General features: G+C 46.1%; 1 protein-coding gene across 2 annotated transcripts; it reads right to left on the bottom strand.

Moving 5' to 3' along the window:
- Positions 1 to 1,686: 1,686 nt before the first annotated feature.
- On the bottom strand, positions 1,687 to 13,281 carry CXCR2 (C-X-C motif chemokine receptor 2). 2 transcript variants are annotated; one of them, XM_054549824.1, is made up of 4 exons: positions 12,965 to 13,281; positions 12,649 to 12,711; positions 9,628 to 9,679; positions 1,687 to 4,192 (listed from the first exon to the last, which is right to left on the bottom strand). In XM_054549824.1, exon 4 carries the CDS (start codon positions 4,165 to 4,167, stop codon positions 3,085 to 3,087), a length of 1,083 nt encoding a protein of 360 aa, XP_054405799.1. In that variant the 5' UTR covers positions 4,168 to 4,192; positions 9,628 to 9,679; positions 12,649 to 12,711; positions 12,965 to 13,281; the 3' UTR covers positions 1,687 to 3,084. The 2 variants fall into 2 exon arrangements, with proteins under 2 accessions (XP_054405799.1, XP_002812886.1); XM_002812840.4 differs by having other exon boundaries at positions 12,649 to 13,010.
- Between the last annotated feature and the right edge of the window lie 464 nt (positions 13,282 to 13,745).

Raw genomic sequence — 13,745 nt, 5'->3', positions numbered from 1 at the left:
GTGAAATGGTCTGAAAAGGTCATATCTACATGTAATTTTCCATCTTGTCTGTCAGGTGCTCGAACCGAAAAGTGAAATATTGGGTAAAAAATGAACTGACTAGGAATCTTATTTCAGCTCCACTACTGTCTAGCCATGAGATTTTGGCCAGGTTGCTTTGGTAAAGCCTCAGTTTCCTCATTTATGTATGGAAATGGGGGATCTTCAGGCCTCTTTGACAGACTGAGCAGGCAGATCAGGCAGAAAGGTGCTAGACCCTGAGACCTTGGGACTCAGGCTCAGAAACATCAGAGGGAAGAAAGAAGTCAACAACTCAAAGGCAATCCCCAGATTCACCTGTCCTAGGGATGGCGTGTTTGGTAAATTATTTGTGCCAAGACTGTTCTTATGAGAAAGAGTCTGAAAGAGAGAGAGAGAGAGAGTCAGAGAGAGACAGAGAGAGAGAGAGAGAGGAGATAGAGATGAATAACAGAGTTCATGTAAGCGTAATTTAATCTCTGCCTCATTTTCCTAGGCCGACGGTATCCTTTTATTATCCTTGGAGAACCATGTTTCCTCCAGTCCTTGTTAGAGGAAAGAGCAGAGTCCTGAAATCAGAGTGAGGCGTAATTTGACCTCCTCCCTCTGGGAGTCGTCTCAGGGAGCCACCTGGTCCATCAGCCTTGTCCAGGCAGAGCACCATTGGTTTCCCTGGCAAGTCAGGTCTTTGGTAAATACACGTTCCCCTGCATTTCCTTGCTACTGAATCAGAAGCTGTTCCGAAGACTCAGCCAGAGCAGTTGAGTCATGCTTGGTCCTGAGTTTAGCAAGTGCCCAGCATAGAATGAGCAGGAAAGAAAGGATTGTTGTTGCTGAATGCAATAGGAAAGGCACTTCTGTGGCTTTTAAGTGGAAGTTCTCTGCCCCTCAAGCCCTCCGGCTCAGAGGTGTGCTCCTGCCTCCCTGTTTTCTCCTAGATTTAGTTGTTAACCTGAAGCGGGTTGTTTGGGAACTGCAGACTTTCAGTTCCTCTTGCCTCCTTCCTTCCTTCTCAGGCTGCTCAGACCCAGAGCTCCTCCACAAAGACCCTGCAGAGACAAGCCCTAGGAATGTGAACTCCCCAAGGGCAAGGCACTGTCTGTCTTGGTCTCTGCTGTAACCCCCTACTCTCCGAACAGTCAGCACTCCATGCTGTTGGAGGCATGATTCGAATCTTTTGTTTTCTCTTAATGACAGATTATAAACCACTTCCCCATTCTGCATTCGGGCTGTCCTGTCAAACCTGGAATGATGGGTGTGTTTGGGTGGGAGAGAGGGAAGAGGGTAGGGCACTCACAGTGGGTGCTGCTGGTTGAGCTGGGAGAGCTCTCTGCCTTCCTGCTACCTGATCAGGGGGATTTGGTGAACTTACTCAACCCTCTGCACCTTCTAACTCTGTCTCACCCCTGACACTCCTGACTACTGCCTCACCCAAGGACATGAGATGCCCTAGAGCATCCCAAACACATTTCTTTCCATGATGCGTGGTCTACAGCAGGAAGCTTGGGTTGGGGGTGAGGGGATGGCAAGGCTGGGCTCCACCTCTATTCCATCCTTTTCTCTACGACACAGCAAATAACAAAGAGATTTACTTCTTGTAAAGACTCTCACCCAAGACCTCCACTCACCCTTGCCCCACCGCTCTGTAGCAATTTGGAAGCAGTAATATAAACACCCAAGTAAAAATGGTTTATTAAAAAAAAGATATTGAATGAAATCATTTAACAAAAAATATAGGCAGGTGGTTCCAGCCTTGGTTCCAGCCTTGGTTTCAGCCTTGGTTTAATCAGCCTTGGTGATTAAAGTACTTTTTGGGGCTCAGGTTTTTTTTTTTAATTGATATAAAATATACATAACAAAATTGACCATTTTAACCATTTTTAAGTGTCAATTTAGTGGCATTAAGTCACATTGCTATACAACTATCACTACTGTTTATCTTCAGAACTTTTTCAACATCCTAAACATAAACACTGTGCCCATTAAACCATCACTCCCTATGCTCCCCTCCCCTCAGTTCCTGGTAGCCACTGTTCTGCTTTCTGTCTCTGTAAATTTGTTCACTTTCAGTACCTCATGTAAGTGGAATCATAAACTATTTATCTGTTGATGTCTGGCTTATTTCACTTAGCATAAAGTTTTCAAGGTTCATCCGTGTTGTAACATATATGAGTACTTCATTCCTCTTTCAGGCTGAAGGATACTTCGTTATGTACATATCACATTTTGCTTAGCCATTCATTCATTCATTGATGAACATTTGGGTTGCTTCTGCCTTTTGGGTCTTGTGAATAAGCTGCTATGAATATTGGTGTACAAATATGGGTTCAAGTCCCTGCTTTCAATTCTTGTGGGTCAATTCCTATAAGTGGAACTGCAGGATCATGTGTTAATTCTATGTCCGAAGTTTTGAGGAAAGCTGCCATACTGTCTTCTGCAGTGGTCACACCATTTTACATTCCCCCCCAGCAACGCTCGAGAGTTCCAGTTTCTCCTCTACATCTTCATGGACTGAGACAGAGTCTCACTGTCGCTCAGGCTGGAGTGCAGGGGCACGATCTCGGCTCACTGCAACCTCTGCCTCCCGGGTTCAAGCGATTCTCCCTCCTCAGCCTCCCAAGTAGCTGTGATTACAGGCACTCACCACCACGCCCAGCTAATTTTTTTTTTTTTTTTTTTTTGTATTTTTAGTAGAGACAGGGTTTCACCCTGTTGGCCAGCCTAATTTTCTTTCTTTTGATACTAGCCATCCTAATGAGTAGGCAGAGCTGTCTCACTGGAGTGTAGATTTTCACTTCTTAGAACACAGAGTGCCATGGGCTCAGGGGCAGCATGGACAGAGCTCCAGCAAGTGACATAGTAATTATGGCAAGGGGTGAGGCACCAGGGCAAGCTTTCTAAACCATGCAAGGGAAACTAGTAAGAACGTGGCCTCCTCTGCTTCCTGTGACCACAATGGGGGCTGCACTGACACTGAGACCAAGAAGAACCAGTGGACATGAGGCTTGGAATGTGACTGTGAAGAGAAGGGAGGAACCCCACGGGGCTGCACTTAGGCAGGAGGTCTTAGAGAGTAGTGGAAGTGTGCCCTGAAGAAGAGCCAACAAAGGAAGGCCTGCTGTCTTTGGGCAGGGAGTCCTTGCTGATCAAGCCATGTATAGCTAGAATCTTGAGGAGTCCATGGCGAAACTTCTGGCCAATGAAGGCATAGATGAGGGGGTTGAGGCAGCTGTGAAGGATGCCCAGAATCTCGGTGGCCTCCAGAGCCCGGTCGATGTCATTGCGACGCTCACAGGTCTCCTGGATCACCCAGGTCCTCATGAGGGTGTCTGCCAGCAGGACTAGGTTGTAGGGCAGCCAGCAAAGCAGGAAGATGAGGACGACAGCAAAGATGACCCGCATGGCCCGGTGCTTCTGCCCCATATGGGCCTTAAACAGCGTACGCAGGGTGAATCCGTAGCAGAACAGCATGATCAGCAGCGGCACGATGAAGCCAAAGGACTGGGGCAGGATCCGTAACAGCATCCGCCAGTTTGCTGTATTGTTGCCCATGTCCTCATAGCAGACTGGGCTAACATAGGGTGGGTAGATGGTCTTTCGGAAAATTAAGACAGGCAGGGCCAGGAGCAAGGACAGACCCCAGATGCTGAGACATATGAACTTGACCAAGTAGCGCTTCTGGGTCAGTGTGCGTGTGGCATGGACAATGGCCAGGTAACGGTCCACACTGATGCAGGCCAGTAGCAGGATGCCACTATAGAAGTTGACTTCCTTCAGGAGTGAGACCACCTTGCACAGGAATGTGCCAAAAATCCAGCCAGTCACCTTGGAGGCGGCCCAGATGGGCAAGGTCAGGGCAAAGAGTAGGTCGGCCAAGGCCAGGTTCAGCAGGTAGACATCAGTGACAGAGCGGCCGACCCTGCTGTATAAGATGACCAGCATCACGAGGGAGTTTCCCAGCAGGCTCAGCAGGAATACCAGGACATAGATAATGACCACAAAATACTTGTTGATTTCCAGGGATTCTGGTTCACATGGGGCGGCATCTAGTAGAAAAGGGGGCAGGTCAGAGCTGTAACTGTAATTACTAAAATCTTCACCTTTCAAGAAATCTTCAAAGCTGTCACTCTCCATGTTAAAATCTTCCATTTTTGAGGTAAACTTAAATCCTGACCTATAGAAGAGAGATGAAGGTTACTGCATAATAAATTCCCCATATTCTTGCCCATCCACCCAAGAAACTGGGATAGGATTCTTTGTGTTGGCTTGAGTATTACACTGAAGTAATTTTTCCCTTCAAATTTGTAAGTGGTAGCTCTTAGGTTATGAGATAAATTTGGTGATAAATGGTACATTTTATGAAAGGACCATAGTTCTCTTTAATATAAGAGAGAAATTCTTAGCATTTCTTTTAGCATCACCATCACCTAAAACTTTGTAGAAAGTTCTCTTTGGATAATCCCCACAGAACACTCAATACTACCTGGATCCTTCAGCGGCGAGCATCTTTGGCTATCAAGGCTGGGTTTAATGTTCAGAAATGTGAGATGTGAGATGTCACTCAGTTCTTTTTTTTTTGTCTTAGAGATGGGGTCTTGTTATGTTGCTCAGGATGGTCTTAAACTCCTGACCTCAAGTAATTCTCCTGCCTCTGTCTCCCAAAGTGCTCGGAATATAGGCATGAGCCACTGCACTCAGCCTCATTCAGTTTTTAATCAGGGGATTAAGCAGGAACTCCAAATGGGCTGTACCCTCAGAAAAGATCATGGTTTGACTATAAAGCTGAGACATGAATCCCTTTGTTCAATTTTCTAAAAGTTATTTTAAAAGACGTATTCTGGAAAATGGTTTGAACAATTGTGGCATGGAGTTTTGGAAGGCTCGAGCTAGCAGAATCTTCAGTTAATTAGTAAGGCCCAGCGTTTCTCTTTTGGGTAAAAGGAGACCTGCTTTGGGAATGTCTGTGTAGTTTGGAAAAGCATATTAAAAATAATAAGCAAGCGGGCTGCCTAATTGTCCCTGTGGGTGGAAATGTAACAGGTTATTTGGGGAGCTCTGGGCAGCCATGTGCCACCATGCAGGATGAGCAGACACAGCCAGTCTGCTCCCCAATAAGAGAGAGGGAAAGCAGGAAGCAGAGAAGACAGGGGTTGCACTACCCTTGCTTGGTGGCTGTCCAGCCCTGCTGGGGACCCTTCCTGTCCTGCACGTGTGTGCCTCCATCCAGCCCTGACTCCCCTGTTCCTCTCAGATTTAGTCTAGCTCCCCGGGCTCTGCCCTTGCCACAGGGACAGCACAGATCCTGCTCTGGGGAAGCCTGGGTGTAGAGGATGGGCTGCAGTTATTCAAAAATATTATCCCAGTGGTGGCTCACACCTGTAATCCCAGCAGTTTGGGAGGCCGAGGTGGCAGATCACTTGAGGTCAGGAGTTCGAGACCAGCCTGGCTAACATGGTGAAACCCTGTCTCTACTAATAATACAAAAATTAGCCAGGTATGGTGGTGCGCACCTGTAATCCCAGCTACTTGGGAGGCTGAGGCACAAGAATTGCTTGAACCCAGGAGGTGGAGGTTGCAGTGAGCCGAAATCACATCACTGCACTCCAGCCTGGGCAACAGAGCGAGACTCTGCCTCAAAAAAAAAAAAAAAAAAAAAAAAAAAATCCCAGTTTCTCAAAGAAGTCAACTAAAGCAATCCAGCTCCCTAATTAGCTTCTTTTTGAACCACAAAATAGATCACCCTCCGGCCATTGCCTTAGAGTAAGGGATGACCATCCTACCACCAACCAGGTCCAAGTTTGTAACCTACCCCCAAAATGGAACCCAGTGTCAGAGAAAAACCAGGAAGTTAAAGGTCCCAGAACCCACTTCACACTCACCAGGCTGGGCACACTCAGAAAAAGGTGCCCAAGAACAATGTGAATGAGGAAGGAGAAAAGTCAGAACTCTCCCGCATTGCAGGTGGGAATGTAAGATGGTGCAGCTGCTTTGGAAAACAGTTTAGCAGTTGCTCAAAAAGTTAAACATAGAGTTACCACATGAACAAGCAAACCCCAACCTAGGTATACACCCAAAATAATTGAAAGCTAATGTTCATAGCGGCATTCATCATTAAGGCCAAAAAGTGGAAACAAACCAAATATCCATCAACTGATGAACGGACAGACAAACTGAGGAACAGTCATGAGCAACTGAAAGACTTTTCGGTCAATGACACATCACAAATACCACAGTGGTCCCATAAGATTATAATACAGTATTTTTAGTGTTCTTTTCCTATGTTTATATATACAAATACCATTGTGTTATAATTACCTACAGTATTTAGTACAGTAACATGCTGAGTAGGTTTGTAGCCTAGGAGCGGTACTCTTTACCATATAGCCCATGTGTGTAGTAGGCTATAACATCGTATACTCTACGATGTTCACATGACATATTTCTCAGAATGCATCTGCATTGTTAAGCAACCTATGACTGTATTATGTACAACAGAATATTATGCAGCCATGAGAAGGAATGAGGTACTGATACACAATACAACATGGATGAACCTTGAAAATGTTAGTCTAGGTGAAAAAAGGCAGACACAAAAGTTTTCTTATTGTGTGATTCCATATATGTGAAATGATCAAAATAGGCAAATGGGTAGAATTGGTAGAGACAGAAAGTAGATTGGTGGTTTCCAGGGTCAAGGCGAGCTGGGAGAGGAATGTTAATGACTACGGAGTTTTTCTTTTGAGTGATAAAAGTGTTCTGGAATTAGTGGCAATTGTTGTAGAATTTAAAACTAAATGCTAAAATCTTTAAATGGGTGACTTTTGTGGTATGTGACTTATGTCTCAATTTAAAAAAAAAAGATTAATCAAAGGGTACACAGCCTTGCAAAGCAAATACAAATATTACAACAATAACAACAAAAGTCCCAGGGAGGATTTCTTTTTAGCAGAAAGGAAGTCTCTGTTGTCATCAATCATATGTAGCAAAGAAGAAAGCTGAAGAAGATTAAGCAAAACTGGAAAAATAATGCCACTTTTCCCCCAAGAGTGATGGAATTCTTAGCCATCACCTTCCTGACAAGTTTTTAGTTTCTCTTTTAAGAGTTAGGGGCCAGATACATTGCTTTCCCAGCATGCCAAGGCAACTGATGGAGAAGATTCAATCAGTTGTAATGCACTATACTAGATCACAACAATAAAAGTTAACATTTGGGCTGGGCGCGGTGGCTCCCAGCACTTTGGGAGGCCGAGACGGGCGGATCATGAGGTCAGAGATCGAGACCATCCTGGCTAACGCAGTGAAACCCCGTGTCTACTAAAAATACAAAAAATTAGCTGGGTGTGGTGGCAGGCGCCTGTGGTCCCAGCTACTCGGGAGGCTGAGGCAGGAGAAAGGCGTGAACCCGGGAAGCGAAGCTTGCAGTGAGCCGAGATGGCGCCACTGCACTCCAGCCTGGGCGACAGAGGAGACTCCATCTCAAAAAAAAAAAAAAAAAAAAGTTAACATTGTACTTTATGTATGTCTTACGTAATTTTACAAGCAATCCCTCATTTCTGGTCCTGCCTGGCCAGAAGGCTGGGGAGGTATTGAGAGGGCTGGGAATACAGCTTGCTGGACCAGTATGGTCAGCAAGACCTGAAAGAAGTCACCAGCTCCGCAGTCCCATGGTTGAGAGCAAGTTTGCTCAGAGGCCCAGGGTATGTCCAATGAAGTCAAGAGATCAAGGGTGGATCACTTCTGGGAGCAGATGATTACAGATGCTCTTAAGGGAACAAATGACCCAACCGAAGACCCATCTTTGAGAGTAGATGCAGGGCATATTGGGTGCAGAGAGCTTGTGCTCTTAGAGAGCAGGGCCTTGTATGTATGAATATTGGCTGTGAGAAGCCAGGACTGGGGCTGCTGCAGAAACTGCCATGTCAGCACAGGCAGCAGTGGCAGAGCATGTTTCACAGGTAAATCCTCACTGTGGATAATCCAGTGCTCAGCTGTGCTGGGGGTGGGCTGGAGGCGTATGGGTGAGCTCATGCTCCCAGGCATTATGGGTCAACTTCAGGTTCCAGAGGGAGAGCATGCAAGTCAGGACAGAAGGTAGAGAACTCAGCAAGGAGAACCAGGTCAGGCCAGTGACCTCCAGCTCCTAGGGTAGGGAGAGCGGTGTTTGTTGTTGGTGTTGTTTTTTAGTTTACCAATCTCTACAGAGGATGACTTGGCAGTTAGAGGGACAAACTATGGGAAGGAGATGACACATCTGAGGTCTGCTTTGTGCCTCACAGGTACATGATCTCCATGGCTCATTACAAATAGATACAATTAGGCCCTGTTTCTAGAAGACTGAGGCACAAGGAGGATCAGCTGACCTAACAGGGAGGCTCAGTAACCAGCCTGCGATCACAGGGTGGAGAAGTGGTGAAACCACTGTTCCAGTGAGGTGTAAAGGACTACACTTGTATTATTTGTAGTCTATAGCCCTTCCTCTTAAAAAAAGTGCACCTCATCTATTAAACATGTTTGTAAGCTAAGTTCTTTTTTTTCTTTCTTTTTTTTTTTTTTTTTTGATGCAGTCTCGCTCTGTTGCCAGGCTGGAGTGCAATGGTGTGATCTCGGCTTACTGCAACCTCCGCCTCCCGGGTTCAAGTGAGTCTCCTGCCTCAGCTTCCCAAGTAGCTGAGATTACAGGCGCCTGCCACTGCACCCAGCTAATTTTTGTATTTTAGTAGAGACGGGGTTTCACTATGTTGGTTGGGCTGGTCTCGAACTCCTGACCTCAGGTGATCCGCCCACCTTAGCCTCCCAAAGTGCTGAGATTACAGGCGTAAGCCACCGCGCCCGGCAAAGCTAAATTCTTGAAATATCATTAAATCAACCTGTATATGGTCCACTCACATTCTTTGATGTTTTATGCATTGTTTTCTTTTGCTGTTTCTTTGGCCCAGAATGAAAGAAACAGTTCTTACAGGGATGATAAACCAAACACCCTTGAACTGGCTGGGTCCGGCTGACCACACAGTCATATTTTCCAGGATAAAAAGGGGGCTTCCTTGACTTAGGGAAAATGCCAGCCCCTTAGTGACTCATGGTAGTTTGGAAACTCCATAGATGATGGCATGAATTCTAATTTATTACATGAAAATGCTATAGAACGAGAGACATTTACAAGATCTCAAACATCTAAAGCAATCTTTTTAACAACAAAACAGTCATTTTAGTACAGTTCCAGTATTCTTTCTCTCTATAAATATAATCCACAAATATTTGCATTTAGTGTTGGGAAGTGGGAAGCGAACAGCGTTCGGCCCATCCTCAGACCCAGTCCTAGCCCAGGCCAGGAGGGCTGGCTGAGTCTTGGAAGGCAGCCAGGCCAAGGGAGGAGCATTGGCAGCAAGTGGCCCTGAGTGGTTGGAGAGGGTTGTGAGGGAGGAGGAACAGAAGTTCTTCCTTTGGGGATGGAGAGCCCCAAAGGGAGAAAATGAAGAGGCCAAGGGGTGAGGGTGAGGGGCCCACCAAGGGTGGGGAGAGATGCTTGGGATAAATGTAGGCTGGGTATCAAGGGAAACAGAGAACAGAAACATTCTAGCTGGTGGGAAGGGTGGGTGTTCCAAGACTTACCGGGATGCTGGGCTTTTCACCTTCAGGACACCTCCAGAAGGGCAGCTGTGACCTATGAAAGGGAGGTGGTGGTGAGAACACAGTGGAGGAAGTGAGTGGTAGATTAGATTGCTCAATGAAATTCAGGGGTGGAGCTCCTGAGGGTGCGGGTGATTTTGATAACTTTGAATAATTAGTTCCCAGGTCAGCTCTCGGATGCATAGTCATGTCATAGACTCGTAGAGTTTATATTGGGAAGGGACCTGAGGGGTTTTCTAGCTAGTCTTTCCATTTTACAGATGGGGAAACTGAAGCCCAGACAAAGGAAATGGCTTGCCCAGGATTGCATGGATTTCTTTCATCTTTGCTGTATCTCAGAGCCCCTGGCTCCTTCAGCTGCCTTGTCTGAGTCTCCTGGCACTCCAGCTGCCTCAGGCTTCCCCATCATACCATCGGCAGTACTATAGCTCTTCAATGTCTTTCACATGTCAAAGGGAGCAGTGCATTAAAACGACAGAGATGGACTAAAGCTTCTGGTGAGTCTGGTGGCGTTCCTCCCTGGACCTGATGCCTCTACTTCTCGGCCCCACTCCTGCCTCTCGTCTTTCCCCTCACTCCCCAACCACCTGCTCTGACCACAAGTCCATCTCTGGGTATTGATATTCTTTCTTGGTTCATACACTTGGCATTGGGTCTGAGGACACCAACTCTGCAGCAGCTTACCACCCTTGGAGCCAAGACCCTCTAATTTGGAAAGAAAGCCTTTTGGTAAAAGGGAAGATTCCACCCAAGTCCAAATGCATTTTTAAAAACAATGTTAAGTGACCCTAAGAATGTATTTTATCAATTTGCTATTGATTACAAATGAATGAATTAATCCAGGCAGAGCCATGAACACTAATTCTGCTCTCTCCCAAGTGCCCACCCCAGTGAACAACACCTCAATCCCCTCCATTACTCCTTACCCTATCTCTTGCTCCGTGCATCCCGGGGCACAGGGGACTCAATGCCTGTGGCAGACGCACTTAAACTGCCTGCCTACCCCAAAGAAAGAATCTTTGAGTCCAGCTGTTCAGCAAATGTTTCTTAGTCTTCGTCACCTCTCTTTCCCAAGCTGGGGAAGAATGCAATGCCACCTGGCCAGTTGACGCTAAAACCAGATAAAGGCTTATTACATACGGAGAGAGGCAGATGAGACCAGAGCTAGCTGAGCAATTCTGGGCAAGTGACTTTTCCTTTCTGAGTCTCAGTTTACTCATCTGTAAAATGGGGCCAATACAGAATCCAGCTCATGGGGTTGTGGCGAGGATGAAATGAGGGATTGCTTGTAAATCACATAAAACATACATAAAGAACAATGTTAACCTTTATTGTTGTGATCATTATTACTGGAATAGTTTATTCACTGATAACATGCTGCCTCTCTCACTACATCCCCAATCAAGGGAAAGCAGTGGGCAGTGGGTCTGCTTTCAAGGCTGACTTTGATGACATCTAATTTACTTTGACCTGGATATTAATTGTCATACTAGCTGTAATGTTGAGTGTCTACCAGGTTCTAGCTTCTGGGCAAAGTGCTTTCCAGAATTTATATCAATTAATCCTCAGGATAACCTCATGAAGCAGGCACTTTCTGGATGAGGAAATGAAGACTCTGAGGGGTTAAGCAACATACCTAAAGTGACACAGCTGAACTAGGTTTTCAGTTTAAAAAACTTCTAAAAATCTGCTCTCAAATCCTATCTCTTGTTCACTGTAATAAGGAGCAGGATCCCAGCCTAAAGTTTCTGAGCTCCATTAGGTACCTCCCTGTGTCCCAGAAAGTCAGATACAAAGGATGTAGAGAGGGGAGCCCAGATTTGACATTTCCCAGTCAGCCTCCTTCTTCATGCTCCTTAGGTCAATTTCATTTCCATGGAGATCACTGCGGTTATATGTAGGGTGGAGTGAATTAAAAAACTGGCTTCTGGTGTGGTGGCTCATGCCTGTAATCCCAGCACTTTGGGAGGCTGAGGTGAATGGATCACTCGAGGCCAGGAGTTACAGACCAGCCTGGCCAACATGGTGAAACCCCACCTCTACTAAAAATGCAAAAATTAGCCAGGCGTGATAGCGCATGCCTGTAATCCTAGCTACTCCAGAGCCTGAGGCATAAGAATTGCTTGAACTCGGGAGGCAGAGGTTGCAGTGAGCCGAGACTGTGCCATTGCATTCCAGCCTGGGCGACAGAGCAAAACCCTGTCTCAAACAAAAACAAAACAAAAACCTGGCTTCTAATCCTGCTTGGAGAAGTCATTCTTTCTGGGCCTTGGTGTGTGCCTTTGGAAAATGGGAGCTTCTTCTAAGTCTATTCTGTTCAGCATGGTAGCTACTAGCCACGTGTAGCTATTTAAATTAAAATTAATTAAAATAAAGGCCAGGCAAGGTGGCCCACACCTGTAATCCCAGCACTTTGAGAGGTCGAGGTGGGCGAGTCACTTGAGCCCAGGAGTTTGAGACCAGCCTGGGCAACATGACGAAACCCTGTCTTTACAAAAACAAAAACAAAAACAAAACAAACAAACAAACAAAAAAAACAACAAAAAATTAGCTGAGTGTAGCGGCACGTGCCTGTAGCTGCAGCTACTTGGGAGGCTGAGGTGGGAGAATCACCTAGACCTGTAGGTCGAGGTTGCAATGAGCCAAGATCATGCCACAGCACTCCAGCCTGGGCATTGGAGTGAGACCCTGTCTCAATAAAGAAAAAATAAAATAAAATAAAATAAAAATTGAGATCCGCAGTCACACTAGTCACATTTCAAGTGCTCCGTAGCCATGTGTGACTAGTGGCTACCATACTGGGCAGGGCAGATCTAGGACATTTCTATTATTGCAGAAAATTCTTTTGTGCAGCACTGTCTAGGTGAAGACTTAGTTGTCTTTAGCTCTAAGGTTCTACACTTCATCACCCCAGTTCTCAGGGGCCTCAGAGGAGGCTGAAGTTTCCAGATCTCTTCCATTAGAAATATGTCCCCAGCATCTCAGACTGAACAAGTCACCTACCTGCTATTATTGGAGTGGCCACCGATGTCTTCACTGTGCCTCAAGGTTGGGTGGTAGTCAGAGCTGTTAGACAGGAAAAAAAAAAATGAAACAGCCTTGACGATAAAACTTCTGACCTGCGTTGCAAGGGGGAAATCCAGGATGCCCTCTTGGGGAGGTATTCCCACAGAGGAACAATGAGGTCTGTCCTGGGACTTTGGCCCAGGACAGGTGCCACTTAGTGATTCTGGGATGAGTGCTGGGGATTTTCACATCTTCCTTTCTGATGGCTTCTGGAGAAGCCTACCAGTCTGAAGGTGGAGATTTGTCTACCCACCTTCTGTCTCTAAATGTTTTGAACCTGCACTTCCTTTTTTAACAAGGAAGATGCAAGCATCCCAGCCCCCGCCAACGGACTTGTCTGAACTCGCACGCAGTTTCTTCCTTCTTTCCAGGGTCAGAGTGAGAAATGTCCCTCCTTCTGTTTCTGTTGAATCCCCGCACCTGACTGTGGGACCCACTGCCTCTTTGGTCCTTGAGGATCCTGCTTTCTCTCCCCTCTGTCCTGGCTCTTTCCCTTCTACCACACCTTACTTATGGCTTTATCATGCTCCCTCTGTCCTAGCACCCTTCAGCTACCACAGCTGCTCTCTCCACTTCCTCACCTCCCCTCTGCTGCTCAACAAAGACACTGCAACTGGCTTCCTTCCTACTGCTCCACTGAAATAACTTTCGCCAAGGTTCCCAATGACCTCTGGGTTACTAAACCTAGCAAATCCATTAAAAAAAAAAAACAAAAAATAAATTGCTTTCTTTCCCCACAAGACAACAGGTTGGAGTCAGTGTTAGCATGCCTCTCCCACCTGGAAGGACAGAATAGCATGTAGAGATTCACACTATAAATTTTTTTTCTCCAGGAACGAATGCAGGAACTGAACAGGAAAACTAAAAGAATCCACAGAACTTTTGAAAGAAGTGGCAGGCTGCAGCCTACTCTGTGAGACAGGCAAAAAACTCACCTCTAGGCAGAATAGCACTGCACCCAGGAAGGAGAAAACGGCTGCATATTCTCAGCTATCACCACTGCTTACAACACCCTGGCTAACCAGAAGTCCTGC

Source organism: Pongo abelii, chromosome 11 (assembly GCF_028885655.2).
Source record: "Pongo abelii isolate AG06213 chromosome 11, NHGRI_mPonAbe1-v2.0_pri, whole genome shotgun sequence".
Lineage (NCBI taxonomy): Eukaryota > Metazoa > Chordata > Mammalia > Primates > Hominidae > Pongo > Pongo abelii.
Note: the sequence above shows the minus strand (reverse complement) of the source record. Positions and strands in the feature narration are given on the sequence as shown.